We start from the raw sequence: 26,189 nt of genomic DNA, 5'->3' as shown, positions 1-26,189 counted from the left end.
CAGGGTGAACTGGCCCCATGGCTAACCTCGGGCAGGGGCCGGGAAGGGCCCGAAGGTCCAGGCTGTCCTGAGAGGCCCGCGATGCGACCCCGCGGCCTGCGGGCCCTGCTCCGCGCAGCGGGAACCAGGGCTCCAGGTCGTTGTGGGGGTGAAATCAGAAAACATTGTCTGTACCTGGCAGTCATACCAACTGCCCATGGTTTGGGGCAAAACTTGAAAAACCATCAGGAAAATTCCACGAATCACAGGTCACTCAAACTTCAGTGGGCACCAGAACACTTTGCAAGGCCTCCACCTTTACCCCCAAATACGAATCTCTAACGGTTGACGCCAATGTTGTTAAAAATAGGCGAAACAGATGTATTGGCAAAACCACCACGCCTGGGTTTAAAAGGCCAGCTGCGGAAACCAGGGCCTTCCGCTCTGTGGGGCTGTTCCTCCAGCAGCAGGAGTGCACCCCCACCTCAGACCTTGCACTAGGCCCACCCAGACCCCCAGACCTCACTGATCTCCTACAGAAGGAGGGTGGTTTTGCCCACCCACTGCTGTCATCCCCTCAGCAAATCTGTGCTGCTCCCGCTCCTGGGTGTGGGGCACGGGCGGAGGCCAGTGAGAGGGTCCTGCCTCCTTGTAGGTACAGTGGCAAAGGGCTCCGGGTGGCAGGGAAGCCGGACACCTAAGCACGAGTCTGCAGAAGTAGCAGTCATTCAATAAATACGTGCTGATTTATTTGTAGGGATAAGATGATGGTTCCAAAGGGGAGAAACTCAGGTGGTGCAAGCACTTTATTTGCAATGCCCCTTCCCTGGCAGGCAAGGCAGCAAGTTCTAGGATGCGCTACAATCAAGCCCTGTTTAAAGAGTCACTGTCAGCAGGGGGGTTTGGGGCAGGGGGTCAATTTAAGAAAACAAAAAACCCTCAGTGATTCCTAATTGCTTTTCAATACACAGGCTTGGAAAGGAGCTTCCACTGGGTTCAGGAGGAAGGCGCGACTCCTGCATAGTGTTCGGGGAAAGGGGAGGACGTGGTCCGACGCAAGCTGGCCTCCTAGCCCACAGACGCCAAGACGATGTCCACCGGCAGCTCCTCCGAACTTCTGGCTGTCACCTGCATAGTGACTGTGTCCAAAAGCAGCAGCCGGGAGCGCACCAGGATGTCATGGCCGCCCCGGAACACGCCTGCAAGGGAGGAGAGAAGGCAGGCGCGCAAGGCTGAAGGGGGCCGCAGGGCTGGGCTGAGGGCGGCCTGCCACAGCTGGCAGAGGCAACTCTGGGGTGAGACGGGAGCTGTGCGAGGCGCTGGGCACGTCACTGCACCTCTCTGAGCTGCAGCGTCATCAGCGACCTCGCGGAGATCAGTCTGCACGTCTCGCTGCTGCCAAGCCCAAAACTACTGGATGTGTATGGTTCTGTGCGACATCACCGAGGCTCTCACACATCCCAACCGCATCGAAGCTCACAGCCCGAGGGACAGCCCCACCGTGGCAAAATCGCGGTGCAGGTGTCTGCAAAACCCAGGGGACGGGCTGCCTCACTGTGAGCTTGGGGGCAGCCAGCTGTGAGCAGGGCACTGGGGCAGAGCCACCTCCTAACCCTGTTTATAAACACTCAGAAAAAAGCACTTCCCTTCGTTCACTGTTTCAGGCGCAGTAAGCGCATTGGCTCATTAGCTTTTGGAGAACCAACGATCAGAAACATTTACATACGAAATGTCTACGTATGGCGTTTGCTCTAAAATAATCTGGGGGTGGAGAACGCGTCTGGGTAGAGATGCTTGTTGCTACAGCTGGAGGAGGAGTGCCTGGGGGTTGTGTGTGTGTAAGTTTGAAAATTTCCAGAAGTGCTTAAAAATCCCATTCCTATTAGAAACGAATAACCAACTCAGTGGAAAAATATACATGATATAAATAAAATCCATACGCTGTTTCATATGGCGCTTTGCATTTGAGGAGATGCTGAGCGCTGTTCAGTACACGAGATACACAGAGTGAAGCCACGCGAGACACCATTAACACGCCTGCAGAGACCACACAGGTTGGGAACACACTGCTTGGTTGGAAGTGTGGGAGAGAAGGCATACGATTCCTATGGAAGGCAACTGGAAATATTTACCGAGATGAAAAATGCACTTTGACCTGGTAAAGCCTTGAGAGACTCACCCTACAAATACCCAGAGTGCACACATCCAAAATAAAGTGCCTAAGTAGACACGTATGTATGGGATTATTCCCTACAGCACAGTTTGTAACAGCAGAACACTAGAACAGTCTTGGCGTTCAGCAGTACATGTACCGGTTCTGTGAAACAGTCAGCTACAAGAAACAGTGGAGCTCAGTCTGGGAAGACGTCTGGGATGACGGGAAGTTCTGGAGGTGGATGATGGTGATAGATGCAAAACACTGGGAATGTGCTTAATGCCGCTGAAGTGATGTAAAAATCATTACACTGGTAAATTTCATGTTATTAAAAAAAGAAAAAGAGGACACTCTCCAAGATGCACTGTGAAGTGAATACCCAGGCGCAGAGCAGCGTGTCCGCCACCTGCATATGGCCGTCTGACTCTGCACGGGGCAGCGTGCACTCTCGCTCTCACGCCCTTAGGATCACAGGCAGGTGCCTGGAGTGCTGTGCAGTAGCTCGCTGGCTGCCCGTGGGCAGGGACACTGACAGGCAGCAGGCGCTGGGGGAAGGCGGCTCTAGCTGGCCTTCTTATACCTTGTGATGTTCAGCGCCACGAGCTCTGGATCCCTGGGTTCCCCAGTGGCACCCAGGCCCTTCCCCCGACAAATGCCACTTACCGGCCAGGAGCAGCGTGTGCATGTTCTTGTTGTCCGGCACTTTGTCAGACCGCTCACAAGGGTGCATTCCTAAGAACTTGACGATATTGCCCACAGCCTCTGCAGGGAGAGGTTCTAGAGTTATTAACCCACTTACCTCATCTCCACTTTGCGCCATCACCACTCCCCCAGCCCCAAATCCCACCGTGCGCAGCTTTTAATGAAGCAGCATCTGAACTTTCCCTTGTGGCTCAGCTGGTAAAGAATCCGCCTGCAGGGTGGGAGACCTGGGTTCGATCCCTGGGTTGGGAAGATCCCCTGGAGAAGGGAAAGGCTCCCCACTCCAGTATTCTGGTCTGGAGAATCCCGTGGACTGTATCGTTCGTGGGGTTGCAAAGCATCAGATGCGACTGAGTGTCTGACGTTTTTATTATTTTATGTATCTGAACTGTGTGCTCCAGACTTGGCCCTGGATCTTCGGGGGATGGGGGTGGGGATGCGGGGGGGAGGAACACTTCAACAGTGGCCCAGGGTCTTGAAAGGCAGGCAAACCAGAACCGGCACCCCCAGCATTTACCCTCGAGTGTCTTGATGGTGGACAAGGTGAACGTCTCCTCCTTCTGGAACTCATCCCCCACCTCGTCCCAGGCTGCCTCGAAGTTCAGCTTCATGACCTTCTGGATGTGATCCGCTATCGTGACTTCCAGATCCTCCAGCTGGGGGACGATAGGGGGGTGCCGTATTTGCATTTAAGCTACACGTTTTCCTTATACTCTGCGTCACCTCTCGATTATTTATAATAACTGATATGATGTAAATGTTACGGAAACAGCTGTAAATACAGTGCAAACGCTATGTAAATTGTCGCCTTGTGTGATAAGCTCAAGTTTTGCTTTTGCGGATTTTCTGGAACCCACTCTATTTTCCATCTGTTGGTTGGATCCATGGAGGCAGAACCCACAGGTGTGGAGGGCCCACCGTCCTCCTCTTGGGGTGTCGGCTGTGAGAGCGCACCCTCTGAAGCCGCCAGTGCCTGACTGGACGGGGCAGGGGCGAGGAGTGCTCAGAGGCTGCCCCCCAAGAGTCAGCCGGGCCCGCTCTGGACGCACACCCTGGACCGACTGTGAGGAAAGGCTACCGCTCATTCGCCAGCAGCTCTCCGCTGAGCCCCTGCTCCCGCGCACAGGGAGGGCGTTCACAGGTAGGATGCAGCCCCTACGGCAGAAGCCGGGCCTCATACCCAGCCCTCCTGGCCTTGGCTTAGCTCACTGCTGGCTCAGGCCTGGACCCGGGAGGACACAAGTGCCCCTTGGGTGTGCTCCAGTGACTGCCCCTCTGGCCACGAGGGCTCTGGCAGTCTCCATCCCAGGCTGCCTTTCAGGGTCTGCACTCAGATGGCATGGAGCCACAGCGCCCTGGGCAAATCGAGAATGAGCCTACCCTCGGCTCCATGCTAGCCCCGTGAGCTGGAGCCGGAAGGACCATCTCGTTGCACCAGAAGGTCGCCAGCAGATACAAACTGGACTGAGGGCACCCGCTTCTCCAGAAAGCAACTGACACCATGAACCAAAAAGCCTGAAAATCGTCCTGAGTCTTTGACCCAATTATCCTACTCGTAGAAAAAAATTGTTAAAAAAAATTTTTTTTTAATTATTCTACTTCTAAAGAAGTCAGATCTGAAACACAGGTATGAATTTATACTGAAAGGGGTGTTTAATGTAGCACTGAAAAACCGTGAGAATCTGGAATCACAAATGCCCAATGTTAACGAATACAAAGTCAGGTGAATTAGGATATGTCAATAGAAGGGAGTATTTTAAAGTCATTAAGACTTGTGTTTATGAAGTATTTGTACTGACGGGAAATTACACCCTGGTTCTAAGTGAACCCAACGAGATCTGTAATGTATGTAATGACCTCAAAGATACAACTTCCCTCCCCCCAGCCATTCCCAAGACTACGGTTAACGCTTCCCTGTCGTGTGTACTTGTTTTTGTATTTCCCAGGTTTTCTTCTGACACTTGAACATGTATTTTTTAAGTTAAAAACAAGAGCTCTTTTGTGACATCTAAACTGAAGCCAGCGCACACGCGTGCAGACTGGCCGTGAGCGGGCCCCGCCGGCGCTTACCACATACTCGTCCTCGTAGCCCTCGTCGTCCGCCTCCCCGGTGGTGGGGTCGCAGTCTTTGACGGTGAACTTCATCACGCAGCTGAACGTGCAGGCCACTGCGGGAGGGAAGGCGCGCCGTCAGGGGGCCTCTGCGGGTGGGCGGGCGGGCGGCCACGGCCTGCCCTCCAGGCCTCGGCTGCACCAGCGGCCCATGCCAGCCTGGCGTGGGGAGGCAGGAGCGCCCGGTCGCAGCCTGAGGAGCTGCCCTCACGAGGAAAGAGGAGCCGGGGGGCACAGACACTTCAGGCTGGCCACGTCCACGTGCCACCCAGGCCTGGGAAAGCCCCTGCCTCTCTGGGAGGAGTGGATTTGGACGGTCATGTGTGTGCCTCTCTCTGGCTCCTTCACAGCCAAGACAGAGTCCTGCCTGAGGACCTGGGCTCAGCCTCTCAGCCTGGTGAATTCAGGCAAGCTGTTTACCCCATCTCGGTCACCCTCTAAGACAGAGAGCAGTGCTGCCCCGAAGGGTGTGTGAGGAGGAAATGAGCTGCTGTGTGCAAAGCCCCAGGGCGGGCTGGCCTTCCTCTCTGGACCGACCTCAAGGAGCTGAAGCTCTAACCGGAGACGAACAGCTGGCGCACAGGCTGCCCTCCCCACCCCGACCCAGGGGCTCCCAGGAGGCCGGGGGTCTCACCCGCCGTGGGGTCTTCCTTGGGCAGGGCCACCAGCGTGTAGCAGGTCCCAGGCTGGTTGTAGGGCAGGCTCCGGGCAGGCACGTAACACAGCACCTCATAGGCCTCCGTGGGCTCCATCTGCACCGTGACGTTCTCCAGGGTCTGGTCGTTGAGTGTGTTCGTGCAGTCAAACTGGACCCGGGAGCAGAGGGGCTGAGATGCTGAGCCGGGGGGTGGAGCCCCCCCGAGCGGCAGAGGGGGCGTCGGGAGCCCTGCCTCTCACCCCAGGGCCACCCTGAGTCCTGACTCAGGCCCCCTGCCCAGATCCCCCGTCTCCATGTGGGCACGCGGGAGCCACAGAGGCCCTGAATCAAGGAGTCTACACACAGCAGTTGGAGGCAGACCCGGCATCGTACCAGGCTCCAGCCACTCGGCGTGGGGGTGCCAGGACCCCACAGGAGGCCCTCCCCGCTCACCTGGAAGACCATGTGGTCAGTGAAGGTGTGCTTCGTGCAGCGGATGACGTACTCCGTCTCCGACTCAGTGAGGGCCACGGGCTCAGGCGAGGACTTGAAGAGGGGCCCCAGCCCCTGGAACTCGGGCACAGCCGCCAGCTGCTCTGAAACCCACAGGCTGCGCATTCACCCAGCGGCTCAGCGGGGCCTCTGATCAGTTTTCAGGCCGCAGGCCCTTCACTCCCGGTTCCCCAACACACCCAAGTACGCCCTCCCCGCTGTCCCACACAGGACGGCAGACCAACCGATGGACATCAGGCCCATGGCCTGGCCTCATCCCATCCAGAGACTCCCTCAAGCTTAGAAGCTCAGCAAGGGTGCTCAGAGAGGGAGACGGGGAAAGACAAAGAGGAAGCGAACTCTGCTGGCCACGGAACCAGGCAGGAGGACAGACTGCTCTCAGACACGTGGCTGTTGGGACAAGTGGCCCCAAAGGAGAGTGGGCAGATTCAGAGTGTTACAGAACACCCAGCTCAGAGTGGCCAGCAGGCGTCTGGTGCAGGCCAGCTTCCGGCCCTGGGGCGCCTGGGAGAACCGGGCAGCTGGCCCTGCTCCCCGAGCTGTGCTCCGGAGTCATCGCGCCGGAAGCACCTGGGGGTGCGGGCACGGCGACAGTGCAGACCCTCAGGCCTCCCCAGACCTGCCCGTCAGAGACTCCCCCGTCCTGCATCCTGAATAAGCTTTCCCTCGTGACTCTGACGCACACGGATGTCTGAGGACCACTAGTCAAGACCCGTCACTCGTCTTCCTGGTTACACTGACCTCCACGTGGAAAAGAACTCTACCCAAGGCAGTGTGATCCTCTGCCCTAGACTTAGTAGGATTTCGGGGACAGACGGAGAAGGCAGGCGGGATCATTCTTCTGCTCTTTCCCCCCATAAAGAGGCTGAACTCAGACCTCAGGACAAGGGGTGGAGCAGCGTTGGGTGAAACCACTAAGTTCATGCTTATCTCTGCCGGCAGCAAGAGGGAAGGGACACACAGGGAAAGCCTGCGGGGAGAGCGACGCCAGCCAGCTCAGGGTCCCGGTTCAGCCACATCTGAGACGGCGTGTTGGTGGAAGACAGGTTCGGGAGTGGAAAGGAAAAGGTGGACTTAAAATGAATCCCACTATAAGGAAGGCAGGCACCAGTGCAGTGACGGACAGAAAACAGAGAAGACAGAAGCCGCGGACAGTATGCGGAACGACAGGAGAGGAGACGAGTCAGGGAGTCGGCTGGCGTCACCCAAGACGGGAGGCCGTTGCTGGGCCTTGAAGGCAGGAATCTAGTGGACAACGTGGTCTGCCAACTAGACACACAGCCTCTCCCCTGAGAAACGTAGGAGCAGAGGGACAGACAGAATCCTCACCAAACCCTGCCAGACAAGGTGGGCGGAGCACATTTGGAGCCCGAGACACAGGACTGTGTCGTGCGCTCAACTCCACTGAGCGGCGCCAGACGTCCCGAACCGACTGGGCCCAGGGCCTGCAGCACTCAGAACAAGGCCCAGGCGGCTCTGAGCCAGCTGGAGCTGGACTGTAATTCTTGCCGCCCTCCCCTTGGTGTTGTGCAAACTGGGGCAAATCACCGTGTCTCTCTGAACATCCAAATTCTCAGATACCAAATGGATGCAACAACCTCCACCTGAGGGTCAAGTACGCTGTCTAAACACTCTCAGAGCCAGCTCGCAGGGGAGACCCGATCTCGGTTCCTGGGGGAAGAGCCGCCGCCCCAGCTGCGGCCTGTGAGCCCTGCGAGCCCCCTCACTCACCCTGGAAGATCTCCTGCCGGGTGGCGGCCACCTTCTCGGGCTGCTTGGCGGTGGTGACCGGGGTGCTTTCTGCAGGAACAAGCACACGTGGTGAGCCACAGCTCAGAGACGGCCAGGGCGCGTCGACCGCAGCGCTGTCGCTCACAAGTGTGCTCTCCACCTCCCCGTGTGGAGTGTGGACACGGGCGGCCGCGCGAGTGTCTGTGTGCAGGCGGCCTCCTCTCCCGGGGCAGAGGCGGGCGGGGAACTCCCTGCGCCCAGCACGGCCCCGTCCACCCTGGGCAGCTGCGGGGGCCTTGTGGGCCAGGCAGAGCCTCCAGAGGGGGCCTGGGCCCGAGGGCCTCTGGAGGACACAGGCACGGCTCACCTGTCCTCTGCTCCGCCACGGGCGCGGTGGCCAGGGGCACGGACTTGAGGTCGAAGGGCTTCTCCGACGGCTCCAGAGTGTACTGCTGCAGTGCCCGCTCCAGACCCGGGATGGACACGGCCAGACCTGGGGGCGGGAGCGAGACGGGGCCGGGGGTCAAGGCTGCAGGACCCCGAGGAAACCAGCAAGGCGCCGAGCCCCCGCTTCTCAGGACACCCTCCTTGGCAGGACTGCTGCGAGGAGCGAATGGACACAGGACAGGGGCTTGGGCACGGGGGGGGGGGGGCGGGGGCGCGCTGCTCAGCTCGAGGAGGTTCGTATGACTGGCGAGCGATTCAGCTCTCTGGGCTATTCCTACCCTTGGGGCCCCAGGCCTCCTGAGATGACAGTGATGCCCTGCAGTTGCCAGGGGAGTCCAGCGGAGGGCACGCCGCCCGGGAAGGCCGCAGCTCAGGGAAGGGGCTAGGGGAGTTGTCGGGTGGGGAGGACTCACCGTTCAGGATGTAGCCTGCATTGAGGGCCTTCTGCTTCTGCTCCAGCACGTTGAGGTAGAAGGTGGCCCGGTCCCTGACCTCGTTGTCGTCATCCATCACACACCTGTGGCCAGAACACAGGGAGCTCCTGACGGGGGCCCGTAGGGGGCCGGGGGCGCTACAGGGCCCCAGCAGGGGGCGGGCAGAGGTGGCAGGGCGCTTCCACCCCAATCACCAGACGCGGTGCCCGGATATCAGAGGCACAGGGGGGCTGGTATTCACTCTCCTGGGACCCTCTCCCAGAGCCCACCCAGGGAGGGAGCCACGAGCCTGTATCCGGCAGCACTCGTCAAAAAGGACTTGAACATGAGTCCGCAATTCCACTCCTGGGTGCACACCCCAGAGAACTGAAAGCAAGTCACATAAAGACTTGTGCACAAATGTTCACAGCAGCTCGAGCCACGCCAGCCGCGAACCGGAAATGGCCCAAATGCCTACCGACTGATGACCAGATAAACAAACGAGGGCTCTTCATGCCATGCAAGAGTGGCATGAACTGCTGGCATGTGTGACAACACGAGTGAACCCTGGAAACCCCGTGAAGGAGCCAGGCTCGTGAGAGGCGACACGCTGAAGGCCTGCGGCTGCACGCAAGTCAGGACAGGCAAATCCAGAGCCAGATGGCGAGCAAGGGGCGGGCAGGGCTGGGGCAGGGCTCGACTACTCGCTGGTACACGGTTTCTCTGGGGTGGTAGAAGTCTTTTTGAGAATTCCCAGGTGGTCGAGTGGCTGGGACTCTGCGTTTCCACTGCAGAGGGCCCAGGTTCGATCCCTGGTCAGGGAGCTAAGATTCCAGAAGCCGTACAGTGCGGTCAAGAGAAAAGTTCTTAACTTAGATGGCGGTAATGGTTAAACAACTCGGAATGTAACAAATCCACTGTATTATGCATTTAAGATGGGGACACTGTGTGGATTGCAAGTTATATCTCAATAAAGCTGTTTTTTAAAACAGAAAACACCTCAAGTTAACACCTAGGGAAGGGGCTTCTGCACAGCACCGTGTTTCACAGTTTTCTGTTCCCATTGTTTTCTACCATCAATAGTCGTGCATCTTGTCTCCCCCTTTCCAGCTACAGAGACGGGGAGCAGCCGCCGGCCGAGGGGACGCCACACACACCTCTTCAGCAGCACCAGGATACTGGGCAGCATCTCTTCGTTCTGCGCCCCAAACTTGGCCAGAGCACTCACAGCGCCTGCGTGCACAAGGCAAACTCGGCTCAGGCCAGGGCTCGGAGCGGGCCGGCCGGAGCCGAGCGGCCCCGAGCCGCAGGCCCAACCCCACACCCCACGACAAGCAGCCTCCAGGCCTGGCTTCTCCCGGGGAGGCGGCCCTGTCCTTGGGCCCAGCAGCCCTTCTCAGCTCTGACCACCAAGGGGCCACGAGGGATGCCCTCAATCTCTGTATCCTAACGGCCTCAGGGGCAGCGAAGCCTCACCTGACCGCAAATGAGAGAGAGAATGAGCTACAACTGATAACCAAGAACTGCTTGGGGACCGTCTATTCAGAGCAGGCATGAGAGGGAAACAGCAGTAAGTAAAACGAAGGATCGGATGGCTGCGCATGCAAGTGCACACTCATTGAACAGAGTATGCTGTGTGAATTATAAATCAAGAAAGCTATCATTAAAAAGAAAAACCTAGATACCAAGAAGAAAGGAAGGAGAAAGGTGAAAAAGGAGAAAGGTAAACGACCACACACAGTGAAACAGAGAGGCAGCTGAGGTGAGCCTGCGGTCGGAACGGTCGCCGGGTGCCGCCCGCACCCCTGGCCGCCCTCAGGCCCGGTGCCCGCGCCCCCGGCACAGCCTGCTCCGACGCACCTGCGCGGACCTCGGCGTGCTCCAGCACCACGCGGTTGTAGATGAATCGGATGTATTTGGAGGGGTTGCTGGTCCTGGGACCCTCCTGGCCCAGCAGGTGCAGGATGCGCGTGGCCAGCACGGTGAACTCGCAGTCCTCGATGAACTCGCATAGGTGGGACAGCCCCGTCTCCTTGCTCTCTGCGTTCTCCTCGATAATGCTGATGATGCAGTCCACGATGGCCCGCTTGTACTCGAAGCCGCCCTGCGGGCCAGGGCGACAGGAGGCTGAGCACCAGGGGCTCTGCAGAGCCCAGCTGCAGCCTGGCCCAGCGGCCCAGCCGGAGCCCGCAGGCCAGGGCCTGGCTCCCCTGCCGCTACCTCCGTTTTGTGTAAAAACTAAAGGCTCAGGCCGAATGCTCGCCGGGGCTGTTCCGGACTAACTGCAGATGCTTTAATAGAAACCTCTGGGATTTGATTTTCTTACCACCTTTGAGATAAAGGAAGAATGGACGGTGTAGAGGCTGGAGGAGTAGAGAGTAGGGGGTTATTGTTAAATGGGAACAGAGTTCAGTTTTGCAGGACGAGAAAGTTCTGGAAATTAAGTGCACTCCTGTGTGAAGGTATTTAACAATACTAAACGATATACATGTACAGTTAAGGTGATAAATTCTAGTCTGAAAGTCGCTAGGTCTTTGTGACCCCATGGACTATAGAGTCCATGGAATTCTCCAGGCCAGAATACTGGAGTGGGCATCCTTTCCCTTCTCCAGTGGATCTTCCCGACCCAGGAATCAAACCAGGGTCTCCTGCATAGCAGGTGGATTCTTTACCAGCTGAGTTACATGGGAAGCCCTCGATGAATTCTGTGTCGTGTGTATTTTATGACAGCGGTCTCCAACCTTTTCGGCACCAAGGACCGATTTTTGTGGGAAAATTTTTTCTATGAAAAATTGCAATGGCTAGAATATTTCTATACCAGATGACACGAGACAGACCGTCAGCCACCTTCTGCTCAAGCATCGCCTCAGGGCGTCCGCTGAGTCTGTATGGCCAGGGTGGCACGTCGTCGTTTACGACTGTAACCACAGCGGCTGGGCTGTGTCTGCGCTGCCTGCGCTCGAGGGGCCGAAAGGGCTGCGGGCGCCAGAAGCCAGCCAGCTGACGGGCGGATCCAGGCCCGCCTGCCAGAGCCCGCGGCCAAGCCGCCCGCTCTTACCTCTTCCCGCAGCATGGAGAACAGGAAGCTCATGAGCACGGCGTGCTTGCGGGGGTACTTCTGACACAGCGCGCTGATGGCCTGCACCACCACGACCTGTGCCAGAGACCGGCGTGAGCGCGGCCCAGCCCCGCGGGCGGTCCTTCAGTCCCCGGGGCCAGGAGAGCCCCTCCTCAGGAGGAGAGCCCCTCCTCAGGCGGGGCCGGGCCAAGGGGACCTCCGAGCCCCCGAGCAGGGTGGCGAGCACCGCGGTCCAAGGCCCCGATCCACACTGTGGGTCCCCCCCGTCTGCTCGTCTACTCAGAGCTCAGGGCAAGTGCACACGCACTCGCTGGCCCTTCCCAGGTCCTCCCGGGCGGCTCCCCCGGGAACTGCTGCCCTGAGGGTTTCCTCGCTGCAACAGCGTGTGGAACGATCCCGTCCACACTGGAGTCAGCTCCCACAGTCCCGTCCCAGAAAGCGAGCTCCGAGGGCGGGCCGGCATGCGCACTGCTCTGCTCCCCTCTCTGGCTCTGCCCAGCACAGGGCACAGTGCTCACGGGAGACAACAAAGGGCTTGACGGGCCGGTCTGGAAGCTCCCAGCCTCGCTGACAAAGGCCGGGAGCAGCACCTCGCACAGCGCCATAGCGAGGCCCCACGGCAGCCCCTGGCCCGCCCCGCCCCAGGTGCAGACTGTGGACCTTGAATTCGTCTGTGATCTCGGACATGAAGGAGGAGATCTGCTTCATGAGGCGGTCAATGCTGCCCTCGCTGCCCGTCTTGAGCAGGGTGGTGATGGCCAGAGTGGCGATGCTGCGGTTCGCGTCCGTCACCAGGTTCTCCAGGTCCAGGTTACAGGCCGTCACTGCGGATGGGTGCTTCATGGCCACCTGTCCGGGAGCAAAGAGATGAGGACACGGACGGGCCACAGAAGGCCTCCTGCCATTCTGCGGGCCTTCAGGTGGGCTCACGCCAGCACCTGGGGCACAGAGACCAGCCAGGGCTGCACCTCCTGCTGTGAGGGACCAGGAGACAGGTCTCCTGGGCCCAGGCCCCCTCCCCCAGCCCTGTCGGAAGGCCGGCCCCTCTGTCCACTGCGAACTCACCTTGTTGAGGGTGCGGACGGCGGCATAACGGAGGGCGGCCTTGGGGGAGCTGCAGAAGAGCTGGAGCACTGTGGGGGACAGACGCTGGTGAAGGGCTGCCCCCTGCGTGGCAGCCAGGAAACCCAGGGGCCCCGGGAGGGGCAGGGACAGGGCACGGGGCACAGTTCGGGGATCAGGGCTCAGAGACTGTTCAGACCCAAATCCCCCACTCAGCTATTCCCCAACTGGCACGGCCACCCCAATCGAGGAGAGCACACCTGCCCACCCCCAGGCAGGGCCTCGCCCCTGGGAAACCCAGCTGCACAGGGCGGGCGGGGGGTGCTTGGGCACCTGGGCACCTGAGATGGCAGGGGGGCGGGGCCTGGGCACCTGAGACAGCTGGGGCCAGCTCCTTGGCGCTGCACCCGGGCAGGTTGACAATGGCCGAGGCGGCCTCGTACACCACCATCTCGTGCTTATTGCGCAGGCAGCTCTCGATGAAGTCGAACAGCGGGCTGTCACGGCTGCAACGACAGGCGGCAGGAGGACGCTGGGGGGCCGCCCGGGGGTCGGCGAGGGCTCGGGGGGCGAGCGGCGGGGCGTGGTGCCTCTACCTGCCGTCCTCGTCCTCCAGCTGCCGGCTGGCCACGCGGATCATCATGCAGTAGGCGAAGGGCGACTTGAGGCCGTGCCGCGTGAACTTGCTGATCATCTTGCTGACGGCCAGGCGGTCGTTTTTCCGCACGTGGTACAGGAGCCCCAGCGCGTGGTACTGGGGGTGTTGCAGAGCAGGGCGAGTGAGGCCTGAGGCCACGCTGCCTGCTCCTCACCTCTGGAGTGGGCATGGAGCCCAGGTGTGGGCCACGCCCACCAAGCCACCTAGCCACCTGGGACTCTGCAGGCCTCTGTCCCCCAAGCCCGCCAGGCACCATACAGATGGAGGTACTGGAGACCAGGTGTCTCCGACCAGAAAGAGGAAGCGGGAGCTGGCCTGGGCTGAGGACATGTGTCGTCAGGGGCCGTACAGACGGGCGCCCTCACAGCAGGCCCTCGGCCCCCTGGCCCTGCCCCAGGATGCGTGGCTGCTGCTGCGAAGCCAGCAGGGGGAGGGGAGGCACACAGACTACCCCTCTGCCCTCTGGAGTCCTTACTAGGGCTGCGCTCAGGGCCTTCTATGTGGGAAGAAGCTTCTGTGATCCTGGAGGGTTTGAGGGGCCAGGGTGGGCCCTGGAAACGAGACCCAGCACCAAGACATGGGGAGAGGGAACAGATGCCCACACGGGGGCCTGCAGGTCTGGGCAGGAGGGCAGAAGCTCCCACTGAACCCTCACCAGGCACCAGGCAGATGGCATTGCACACCCAAAACAATACTCGCTGGTTATTAAACCACATGCATATTTAAGCACGAGCCCATCATGTCTGTAACCCAACTCCCCCTGCAAGAGATGCCCTAGATTCTTTTTCTCAAACCCCCAAGTCTCCCCACCACGAGAAATGGATTGAAGCCTGCTCCGGCCAGGGGCCACCAGGACCTCCGTGGTGAAAGTCCATCCTGCTGGCCAGCGCCTGAGTATTTTCAGCATCCCTGCCCCATTCGCGGCTTACCTGGACCATGATGTTGTCACTGGACGCAGCCTCCTGGGCCTCATTCACCCAGCGCTTGACCACGTCGAAGCTGCACTTGAGCAGGTGCTGCGGGGCACAGGGCACGCTGAGTGGGGCGGGCAGGACGCCTGCTGTTGCGGTCCTCCGAGAGGGCGCAGACTCAGCACGGCTCCCACCCTCACTTCCCCTGCCCCGGAAGAATTCCTGCCAGGCTCAAATCCCCAAAACCTGTCACCCCAGGGCATGGGTCAAGGCCGCCAACTGGGCCCTCGATCCACCCAGAGTCCCCTGGGCACTTTTCACCGAGCAAGGGGTGGGACTCTCACAACTGGGGCCACACAGCTTTGGTTTTCCTTGGGAAAGCGATCTTTGATGTTTCCTCAGTCTCCCGAGCAGCCCCAGCCCTGGCCCCAGCCCCAGCCCCGGCCCCGGCCGAGGCTACACACCAGTGAAGACACGAGAGCGGAGCTGGAGACGCTGGGCACCTTATCCACGATGGCCTGCTTCATGTAGCGCTCGATGGCCTGCAGCATGGTGCTCTGCGGGGTCGCAGGCGACAGGGTGTGGGGCAGTGAGGCCCGGAGTGGGGAGCGGGCATGCACCCCGGGGCCCCGCGCCCCTCCCCGAGCGCGGCACTCACGTCGGTGATCTGGCAGAGGGCACGCACGGCCGGGCCCCGGTAGCTGTCCTCCTTGCCGGTCATGTCCTTGGTCAGGCTGCAGGGACATGGCGCGGGCCTCACACGGGGGCCGGGCCTGCTCCCACGCCTCACCCACCCCAGCCGGGTCAGCAGGCCGGTCTCCATTATTAACGGGTGTCTGCTCTGGGCTCTTAACCCTTCATCAAGGTGTCTCCATGAAACTCCACACTGCCCGGGGCACTGCCCTGCTCCGACGGCAATCTACCCTTGCGGGGTTTCCTGCTGCCGTCCCCGCTGGGTGGTTGCAGAGAAGTCCCCAGACTACCCGCAGGTCCTGGCAGCTGCGCTCCACCCGCCCCACCTTCGTCCTGCTCTGCCTGCCTTGCCCTGCAGGACTCCACTCCCCAGTTCCAGGAGGCCTCTCCTGACCCAGATTCAAGCTGGTGGTCCTCTGGCCTGCTTTCACAGCCGTCACCCCCTAATGCCGGTCTGTGGGGTTACCTCCCTGCAAGCTCTGGGGCTGTGGAAGCCATGTCTGCCACGTTCTCTACACGTGTGTGTGTAGCATACCCCCCAAACGGCGTGACCCCTGAGCCGAACGCTTCCTGAGCACAGCAGTCCTTCATGGGAAAGTCTGCCTGTGGGCTTTGTGCACCCCACCGGCCCCGTCCCTGTCGCTTCTTCCCAGGCTCTCCTGGGAAGAGCTGGAGTTGCCATGGAAGCTCCCGGCTGCCTCAGCGGGCCAAGAGAAAGCAGGGAAGGGACAGTTTGTGCCTAAGTCCAGGCCAGAGAATTACAAGCGGAACCGCCCACCCTGGAGGCGCCATGGCTGGGCAGAGTAACTGAAGGAGAGGGCGAGAGGAGAGGAAAGGAGGCAACGGCACTGGCAACACGTGGCCGAGGACTGAGCGGCGGGAGCTCGGAGGAGAGGGGAGATGACGTGGGGGCGGCCATCAGGGACCCGGGACTCGCCTGCTGGTCACGATGATGACATCCTCTGCGATGCACGACATCTCCTTGATGGTCAAGTAGCACATCCGACGGAGGGTGGGCTGGGCAGGAGAGGCGAAAAGACCTGTGACCCCTGGCTCAGCCTGACCAGGGGCAGCCGCTGACAGGGGCCCTCCCACCACCGAGAGCTGTCCCCCCGGAGGAGGGCAGGGCTGGCGGCACTTACGTCATTGGACTGAAAGAGTTTGGTCATGGCGAAGAAGGCCTCGGTCGCTTCCGTAGTCCCCAGGTGCTCCCCCTGTTTCAGTTCAGAAAGAAGCTTCAGCTTGGGACAGAAAGGCCGGAAGGCTCTTCCAGCTAAGACAGCCCAGGTCGGAGCCTCAGACCCGGCAGAGGCTGCATCAGGGGCAACACCTCAGAGTGAGACCCTGAGGGCACCCAGAGATGGGCCGCTGGCTGCAACCACACAGGGGCTGTGCCCCTGCCCCCAACACAGCCCAGGACCGTTTTCCCCACCCCCAAGCCTCACCCTGTTACCTGGTTTATGAGGTAAAGGATCTTGGTGAGGATGTGGGCACATTTCCGAGGATTGATGGGCGTTTCGTTAAACACACGGGCCTGAGAAGAAGCGACCAAGGATATTTACCTTCTGGCTGAGTTTATTTCCCTTCCATGACTGTTCTCAAGCACATCAGAGATCTGAGAAGGCCCAGGGTAAAGAAATACACTTGTTCTACTGTATTTTCACATGGAAGGAGCTTTGTTTTCCCTTTTTTTTTTTAATTCATCTATTAACAACTCCTGAAATCCTCGCTAGATATTACCTGGAGATGTGCTGACTTGGAGACTAATGAATACTTAGTAAAGGCTTTTTTGGGGGGTGGGCACACTGCGTGGCCTGCACACAGGAGCTTAGTTCCGCAAACAGGGCTGGAGCCAGTGTCCCCTGCAGTGCCAGCGCAGAGCCCTACCCACTGGACCTCCAGAGAAACCCTCAGAGCTTGTTAATTAACTGGAAGGAGAGACAAAGACGAAGAAAAGGATCGGCATAATGAACTCCCCATCTTTCCACGAACAGATTTCTCCCCTAATGTCCCACAAACCAGCACTGTGAATATGCTAGCGTTTTGATCACACTGACTGAACATTCTCAATGGAAGACCCAGGGGAGCACATGACACTTGCCTCCTGCAGGACCGCACTCTTCTCCAGGTGCTGGAACGGGTTGGAGCCTCCACCTTCCACGAGAGAAGAGACGGGACTGAGCACAGGTTGCGACCCTAAATTTCAAAACTCTCCCAGATGTAGACAATGGAGAAAGACTTCCCGATGGCTCGGAGATTCAAGCTCCAAGTCCTCTGAACAGCAGTCAAAGCCCTACAGGCTGCCAATAGATCCAGCCAGCCTCCTCCAGGGAGCTCCACTCCCCCAGACCACTAACTCGCAGTCGCCCAGCAGCCCTGGTACAGTCCTCGTGTGCCTCTCAGAGTGTCATGCCTTTCATTCATTTACGCAGCTGGTACTTAGCTGAGCCCCTACTGCGTGAGGGACCACCATCTCCAGTGGCTAGGGCTTCTGCACATAGCAGAAGTCACACTTGTAATTAATGACACGCTTGAGGATCTGACTGACGTCTGTTCCCTCCACTCCGCTGCGACCATTCTTATATTCCTAGTTTGCTCACTAGCTCTCACCAGCTCTGCTGCAGAGTCAGGGCGCAGTGCAACCTGGCATGCACCAGGCGCTCGATACGTTTGCTGGATAAATGAATCGGAGTCAGGGTTCTCAACCACCGATCCGGGCACTACCGACTAGGGCGCCCCAGCACGGGCGCAGCCCCAGAAAATCCCTAGAGGACCACCGGGTCTGGCGCCCTCCCCTAACAGGCGCGGAAGCAGAGGCCCAGAGGCGCAGACCCGCCCAAGGTCATCCAGCGAATCGCGGCCCGAGCTGCCGGGTGAGGGGCAGCGGAGCCCGCTCGGGCTCTCCGGGGCCGGCCGCGGATGGGCGCTGCACCTTCGCTCAAGTCCCCGGGACCTCCTGGGGCCTCGCGTCCAGACGGAGGTCCGGTAGGAGGCCTCCCGGGGAGGCCGCGGAGGGCTTGCGCGGGAGTCCGGGCTCCCCCAGGGCCTCGGCCCTCTCACCCGATTCCTCGTCCTTCTTGTCGAATTTCTTCAGCATGGCGATGTCGCTTCGGGAGCCCAGCGGCAGCCAAGGATGGACGCTGCGGCCGGCGGCGGCGGTTCCGCACTGGCTTCTTCCGGCCGGCCACGTCGCCCGGCGCTGTGCGCAGGCGCAGTCCGCGCTCGGCGCAGGCGCACATCCGGGCCGCGCCGCCGCGGGAGGCGTTAACCCCGTCGCGGCCGCGGGTCAGCCTCCACGCCCCACGCCCTCCTGTCAGTGCCGTCGTCCCCGCCTCACTGACTCCCGGCTGGAGTCTAAGCGGGCGTTTCGGAGGTGAGGCCGAACGTGGCACGCTGGCCCGCGCAACCGCGCGCTTCCCAGTGCCCCCTGTTCTGGTCAGCCCCCCGGGAGGCGCGCCGTCCTCGCCTCCCGGCAGCCGCTCGCCCGCCGGCCTTCCCCGCCCGCTGGAGGCGACCCTGACACCTGCCACACACTCTCATGGCCGCGGTGACCGTCTCTCATGCCCCGCGCCGGACAGTGTCGGCGTACAGAGGCGCTCTATAAGCGGCTGCGTGCCGGACTCCTGCAGCTCGCCTCAGCCCGGCCGCGCCCGGCCGCTCCCGGCGCGCGAGCAATGTCGGGGGCGCGGCTCAGCGGCGGGGACCTGGCTGAAGTGACTGAAGGCCGGCGTGGCTGCGGCGGCCCGCTCTTTAAACCCGCGGGCACTGGTCGAGCGCCCAGTGCGTGCGCCGCCGGGCGCTGGGGGCGGGCAGGGACGCGAAGGGGAGACAGGCGTCGCCCAGGGCCACCCCCGCGGAGCCGGGAGGACATCCCGAGGCCGAGCTGAGGACGCGCGCTGGCCCGAGGGCGGGAGCGCAGGTGAGTCCGGGCGCCGGCAGGGCCGCGGGGCGCGGGGACCCGGGGGCTGGCTCCGCGGAGGCCGAGCCCGCGGTCGGCGGCCGCAGGGGACCGGGGCCCACGTGGGTCTTGCGCCGTCGGGAAATAAGTCGGAAAGATGCGCAAAGTCTTTAACCAGTAACTCCACCCCTTGTCCGGAGGAAATCATCCAAAAGAGAAAATTAAGTTGCTCGCTGCGGCACTTTGCCGCAAGAAAATTGGAAACATCCTAAACGTCCAGCCATAAGGGGATGGTTAACGGAATTATGGTGCATCCATTGGATGAAAGATTCCACATCCCTGTATAAAGGGATATTTCCGATGGCTTGGGAGGCAGCAATCCAAACTTCTTAAACAAAATGAGACATTAACAGGGAAAAACAGACTGTAAAAGTCTACTTAATTCAGTTGAAGTAAGTACGCCTCTTGGTTAAAAACCAGGAAAGAACCCCAGAGATTTGCGTTGTTCGGTTAAGACTATGAAATACAGATAAGTTATGTTGAGTAAAGTACAAATAAATACAAAATACCCTTTTATGTTATGATGTTAATTCTATAGAATTATATACCAAGGGCAATGTTTATAACACCTCATTTTTACAATAAGAATCGTGGATTGTGACTCCAACCCTGAGTATGAGGTCATATATCATTGTGGGGGTTTTAGTGCTTTTAAACAGTAATGTACATTCTTCCAGAGAAGGCAATGGCACCCCACTCCAGTACTCTTGCCTGGAAAATCCCATGGGGAGAGGAGCCTGGTGGGCTGCAGTCCACGGGGTCGCCAAGAGTTGGACATGACTGAGTGACTTCACTTTCACTTTTCACTTTCATGCATTGGAGAAGGAAATGGCAACCCACTCCAGTGTTCTTGCGTGGAGAATCCCAGGGACGGGGGAGCCTGTGGGCTGCTTTCTATGGGGTCGCACAGAGTCGGACACGACTGAAGCGACTTAGCAGCAACAGCAGCAGCAGTACATTCTTTGGATAATTGCTAGATCCTTTGTAGAAACACAGGGTATGGGGAAGTACAGAGGAAATTAGGGAAATCTGAGTAAGATTTGTAGGTTGAACCAATATCAGTGTTATCCTGGTTGTGGTATTCTCGCTCTTTTTTTTTAAATTGATTTTGCTAGTTTAAAAAAATTGAGATATAATCCACATGCGTTAAGATTCATTCTTTCGGGACTTCCGTGGTGGTCCAGTGGCCAAGACTGCCAGTTCCCGATGCAGGGGGCCCAGGTGTGACCCCTGATCAGGGAACTGGATCCCACGTGCTGAAGCTGGGGATTCACAGGCAGCAACTGAAAGACCCCGCGCACTGCAGTGAGGCTGGAAGGTCCCGGCGCTGCAGCCGAGAGCCGTGCAGCCAGACAAACATAAACATTTAAAAACAATTAACTCTTCTCTAAGTGTACAGTTTGGTGGTTTGTAATACAATTTTAAAAATTGTGCCTCCATTACCACTAATTCCAGAACATTCTCATTATCCCTGAAAGACATCGATCTCCGTTAGCAGTCATTCTCCATTTCTCACTCCCTTCCCCGCAACCATTACCCTCCTTTCTGTCTCTGTGGATTTGCATGTTTGGATATTTCATGTAAACAGAATCATACAACATGTGGCCTTTTGTGTGTCTGGCTTCTTAGCATAATGTTTTCAAGGTTCATGTCATAGCATGAATTAATATTCCGTTCTTTTTTATTGCTGAATAATATTCCATTTAGGGATATACACACACACACACATTTTGTTTACTTAACTTTTACCAGTTAGCGCAACTTGGGTTGTTTGCACTTTTTGGCTCCTCAGTAAGGCTGCCCTGAAGGTTTCTGTACAAGTCTTTGTGTGACATATGTTTCCATTTCTCTTGAGTACAATGCTGTGGAATGGTAACTGTAACATTTTCCCTGATTTCCAAAGCGTCTGCTCCCCCTGTATTTTCCCACCAGCAGTGTGTTAAAGGTCTCAGTTTCTCCAGGTCCTCACTTACACTTACTATCTTTTTTATTTATAGTCACCTTAGTGAATGTGAAATGGTATTTCATTGTGGTTTTCATCTGCATTTCCCTGACGGTTAATGATGTTGAGCATCATGTCAGGTACTTTTGGCTTTTTGTACATCTTCTTTGAAAAAATGTCTATTCACATACCATGTCCATTTTTAAGTTGAGTTATTTATCTTTTTATCATAGACTTATGAGTTCTTTATAACCCTAGCTGGACCCTTATCAGGTATATGATTTACAGATACTTTCTTTCATTCCGTGGTTGTCTTTTCACTGTCTTTACAGTGTACTTGGAAGCACAAACATTTTTTACTGTGATGAGATGCAATTTATTCATTTGTTGGCGTTGCTTACGTTTTTATTGTCTTTCTTATATATAAGAAATCATTGCTTGATCCAAGGTCATGAAGATTTACCCATATGTTGTCGAGAATTTTATAGTTTTCCCTCTTACGATTAGGTCTTTGGCCCATTTTGGGTTAGTTTGTGTATAAGGTATGAGGTTGGGGTCCACCCTCATTCTTTTGCGTGCATCCAGTCGTCCCAACACCATTTGTTGAAAATCGTTCTTTCTCCCACTGACTTGTGTTGGCACTTTTATTACAAAACAATTGACCACAAATGTATGGATTTATTTCTGGACTCTGGTTTCTATTCCATTGATCTTAGTTTTGCAAGATCTTACCATTGGGGGAAATTGGGCAAAGGGTATGAAAGATCTTTCTGTATTATTTCTTACAATTGCTAGTGAGCATACAATTATCTTAATAAAAATTTACTTTAAAAAAGGCAGATGTTATTTTAATGATACGTTCTCACTACCACCACCACCCTGACACCACACCCCACCCCAAATAAAATAACTGTTTTGTGTTAAGAATTTCCCCAGCTGTCCTCTGTGGTCCCTGTTCTTTACTGCTAGGTGGCACCAACTCTCTCTTTTTTCAGAAGCTACCGCAGGAAGAGGCTGTGCCAGGACTTCTTGCCAAGAGCAGGGCCCCTTGCCAGGCCCTGGCTGCCACCATCATGATTCAGGGCAGAGTCCTGGCCGCCCTGACTGTGCCAAGGTAACAGGGAGACTCAGGCTGCCTTTGCTTTAGGGGCTGCTTGCTGCCTTGTAAGATGAGCTCTCCCCACGTCTTCTCTGCTCAGGCTTCGAAAGCATTCCTTCGCTCACTCATTGGTTGTTCAGTCGGTCACTCGTGTCCAGCTCTTTGCAGCCCTGTGGTGCAGCACGCCAGGCTTCCCTGTCCTTGACCGTGTCCCAGATTTTTCTCAAACTCACATCCACCCACGATTACATAATGCTTATAAACACAGCTGGTACTCTATCCAGGTAAGTCATTGTTAGTAATAAAAATTAGACCTTCGGGGAACTTCCTGACAGTCCAGTGGTTAAGACTTGGCAAAATCACTGCTGAGGGCCCAGGTTCAATTCCTGGTCAGGAAACTGAGGTCCCACAAGCTTCACAGTGTGGGGGGTGGGAAAAAAAGCCAAAATAACTTTAAAACATTGGACTGTTAAAGGATGTGATAAAGATAAAACCACCCCACACACCTTTGCAAACTATAAAGGACTACTCTTTAATAAGCTATGATCATTGCTGGAGCTAGGAGATCCCAAAGAAAGTTCAAAGTAAATACCATTGTGCCTTTATAGTCATAAAAGCGAACTTCAGAGAGGCTTGTGTACAGGCCTGAAGTACACGGTAAAGAATCTGCCTGTAACGCAGGAGACCCTGGTTTGATCCCTGGGTCGGGAAGATCCCCTGGAGGAGGGCATGGCAACCCACTCCAGTATTCTTGCCTGGAGAATCCCCATGGACAGAGGACCCTGGCGGGCTACAGTCCATGGAGTCGCAGAGAGCTGGGCAACTGAGCGACTAGCATATAGGACACGTGGAGGCCATGTGGCTGCAGTTCCCTGCTTCCACAGCCATATAATATCCGGTTGTGAATAAACCACAGCACACCTATCTATTTTCTTACTGCTGGGCATTTACATTGTTTCCAGCTTTTTTTTTTTAATCACCAAAAATAAATGCTACTGTGAATATCGTGTGCCTGTCTTCTGATGCATGTGTTTACAGGAATGCCTCTCGGACAGACACATCCAGGAGCGGAATAGCCGTGTAGGGACAGTCAAGCTTACGACATAGCTCCAGTTGCTGCCCAGAGTCCCTGTACCGACTGACACTTCCCACCGTGGGCCACACCTTCTCCAGCTCAGTGTTATTAAATCCACTTTCTGCCAACCCAGCGGGTATAGATGGAATCTCACTGAGATCTAATCTGCTTTTCCCTGAAGGTCCAAACTTTTTTCTTGCTTGTTGAGCAGCCACGATCTTCTCTGAAGTGCCCATTCATTTCTTATGGTAACCAGAATGTAAGAGTTCTCTGTATGGTGTGGGTGCTGCTCTTTGTCGATGGTGTTTATTGCAGTTCTCTTCTCCCAGTTTGTGACTTGTGTTTTCATTTTCTTTATGGTGAATTTTGATCAAGGTAAGCTTAAGAATTTAATATTTTTAAATGAGCGATGTTTTCTTTTGTGGAAAGTGTATAGTGTGTCTTTTTATTTTTTATTTTGAATGGCGTGTAGTTGATGACCAATGTTAATTTCAGGTATCAGCACAGTGATTCAGTTATCCACGGACATGTATCTATTCTGTTATGAATTCTTTTCCAATTTAGGTTGTTACAGAATATTCAGTAGAGTTCCCTGTGCTTGGCAGTAGGTTCTTCTTGATTATTGTATATAGTGTGTGTGTATATGTCAGTCCCAAACTCCCTATTTACCCCTCTCCCCCACCTTTCCCCTTTGGTAACCATTAGTCGGACACGACTGAAGCGACTTAGCAGCACAGCAGCAGCAGCAGTCTGTTTTTAAAGTCTGTGAGTCTGTTTCTGTTTTATAAATAAATTCATTTGTGTAATTTTAATTTCTATTCTATATCAACGATACCATATGATATTTGCCTTTATTTGACTTAGTTCCCTTAGAATGATAATCTCTAGGTCAGTCATGTTGCTGCAGATGGCATGATTTTGTTCTTTTAATGACTGAGTGATATTCCATTGCATATATGGGCCACACCTTTTCTACCCACTCACCTGTTGATGGACACTTAGGTTGCTCCCGTGTCTTGGCTGCTGTAAACAGTGCTGCTGTGAACATTGGTGTATGTATCTTTTTGAAGAAGAGTTTTCATCTTTTCCTGATATATACTCAGGAGTGGGGTTGCTGGATCATATAGTAGTTCTATTTTTAGTTTCCTTTTTTCTCAGGAACCTGCATACTGTTCTCTATAATGGCTGTATCAATCTACATCCCCCCCCAACTGCATAGGGGGATTCCTTTTGCTCCACACCCTCTCCAGCATTCATTATTTGTAAACTTTTTGATGATTGACATTCTGACTGGTGTAAAGTGATACCTCACTGTAGTTTTAATTTGCATTTCTCTAATGGAAACAGTGTCAGACTTACTTTTTGGGGGCTCCATAATCACTGCAGATGGTAATCGCAGCCATGAAATTAAAAGATGCTTACTCCTTGGAAGGAAAGTTATGACCAACTTAGACAGCATATTAAAAAGCAGAGATATTACTTTGCCAACAGAGGTCTGTCTAGTCAAGACTGTGGTTTTTCCAGTGGTCATGTATGGATGTGAGAGTTGGACTGTGAAGAAAGCTGAGTGCAGAAGAATTTATGCTTTTGAACTGTAGTGTTGGAGAAGACTCTTGAGAGTCCCTTGGACTGCAAGGAGGTCCAACCAGTCCATCCTAAAGGAGATCGATCCTGGGATTTCTTTGGAAGGACTGATGCTAAAGCTGAAACTCCAGTACTTTGGCCACCTCACGCGAAGAGTTGACTCATTGGATAAGACTCTGATGCTGGAAGGGATTGAGGGCAGGAGGAGAAGGGGACGACAGAGGATGACATGGCTGGATGGCATCACCGACTCGATGCTCGTGAGTTTCAGTGAATTCCGGGAGTTGGTGATGGACAGGGAGGCCTGGCGTGCTGCGATTCATGGGGTCACAGAGAGTTGGACATGACTGAGCGACTGAACTGAACTGAATGATTAGTGATTTTGAGCATCTTTTCAGGTGCCTGTTGGCCATCCCGGTATTTTCTTTGGAGAAATGTCTATTTAGACCTTCTGCCCATATTTTGATTGGGTTGTTTGGGGTTTTGTTGTTACGCTACATTGAACAACACAGTTTTATGTTTTCTTCCAAAGATTTAAAATTTGCCGTTCACATGTACATTCTGACTTCATCATCAGTTTTTTATGGTGTGAGGTAAGGAGTTGATTTCATTTTTCTTCCACTTGGATAATCGGTTGACCAGCACAGTTCATTGAATGATCCTTTCCTCCCACACTGACCTGCAATGCCACTTCTACCGCACGTCAGACCCCGTCTATCGCCTGTGCGGCCCACGGGTCTGTTTCTGAGCTCCTACGCTGTATCATTGTCAGTCTGTCCGTCCCTCTGTCGGTTTCTCACTTTCTTAATCATCACAGTCTTAGGGTAAGTGTTCACATTAGTATCTCGGAGGGTGAGTCCTTCCATCTTATTTTTGAAACATGGCTTGCCTTTTTTTTTTTTTTTTTTTTGCCCTTATTTCTCCATAGAAATCCTCCAAATAAAGCTTGTTTCATAGACAAACCTGTGAGATTTTAATTAGAGTTGAAGTAAATCTGTAGATCAGCTTAAACAGTCCTTAGCATAACCATCGCTATATGCACATGTATATAACTTTCTACTTTTTTAAAGTTACCCTTGGCACTTGTGCGTGCCCCCCGATGGCTCTGACGGGGGGCCAGGTAGTTATGATCTGCACAAGCTGTCTACTTTAATTCTCACAGTCCCCATTTCCCGAGTTCACCAAGCCTTGCAGGATTTGATGATTTGCCAAAACTCGCCTGGGGGAGGTGAAAGAGCCAGAGTTTGAGCCCAAGTCTGTCTGACCCACAGCTCTGGCTTTACTGCTCAGGATTTAACCGGCTCCAGTCTCTCCACGTGTACACGGCACATGATGAGTGTCTCTGGTATACATTTTGCCCCCGTTCCCAGAAAGTTCACGTCACTTTTACTTCCCCAGCTTGTTCCAGCATCAACATTTACAGTCGGAACCCACGGCGA

At 55.8% G+C, this 26,189-nt stretch overlaps 1 protein-coding gene across 2 annotated transcripts; it reads right to left on the bottom strand.

Annotated features, from left to right (window-relative positions):
• Positions 1-706: 706 nt before the first annotated feature.
• Positions 707-18,303, bottom strand: COPG1 (COPI coat complex subunit gamma 1). Of its 2 annotated transcripts, none has more exons than XM_006078852.3 (24): positions 18,153-18,303; positions 17,194-17,246; positions 16,546-16,626; positions 16,235-16,306; positions 16,030-16,109; positions 15,058-15,133; positions 14,864-14,956; positions 14,418-14,504; positions 13,427-13,584; positions 13,203-13,336; positions 12,834-12,901; positions 12,429-12,617; positions 11,748-11,843; positions 10,550-10,793; positions 9,847-9,922; positions 8,690-8,793; positions 8,197-8,322; positions 7,830-7,898; positions 6,039-6,181; positions 5,583-5,754; positions 4,907-5,004; positions 3,354-3,492; positions 2,798-2,896; positions 707-1,178 (listed from the first exon to the last, which is right to left on the bottom strand). In XM_006078852.3, exons 1-24 carry the CDS (start codon positions 18,187-18,189, stop codon positions 1,048-1,050), a joined length of 2,625 nt encoding a protein of 874 aa, XP_006078914.1. In that variant the 5' UTR covers positions 18,190-18,303; the 3' UTR covers positions 707-1,047. The 2 variants fall into 2 exon arrangements, with proteins under 2 accessions (XP_006078914.1, XP_025128239.1); XM_025272454.2 differs by lacking the exon at positions 707-1,178 and adding an exon at positions 1,917-2,419.
• Positions 18,304-26,189: the final 7,886 nt, after the last annotated feature.

The sequence above is a fragment of the Bubalus bubalis genome, chromosome 21 (genome assembly GCF_019923935.1).
Source record: "Bubalus bubalis isolate 160015118507 breed Murrah chromosome 21, NDDB_SH_1, whole genome shotgun sequence".
Taxonomy (NCBI): domain Eukaryota; kingdom Metazoa; phylum Chordata; class Mammalia; order Artiodactyla; family Bovidae; genus Bubalus; species Bubalus bubalis.
The sequence above is the reverse complement of the archived record's forward strand: the minus strand, read 5'-3'. Positions and strand labels throughout refer to the sequence as shown.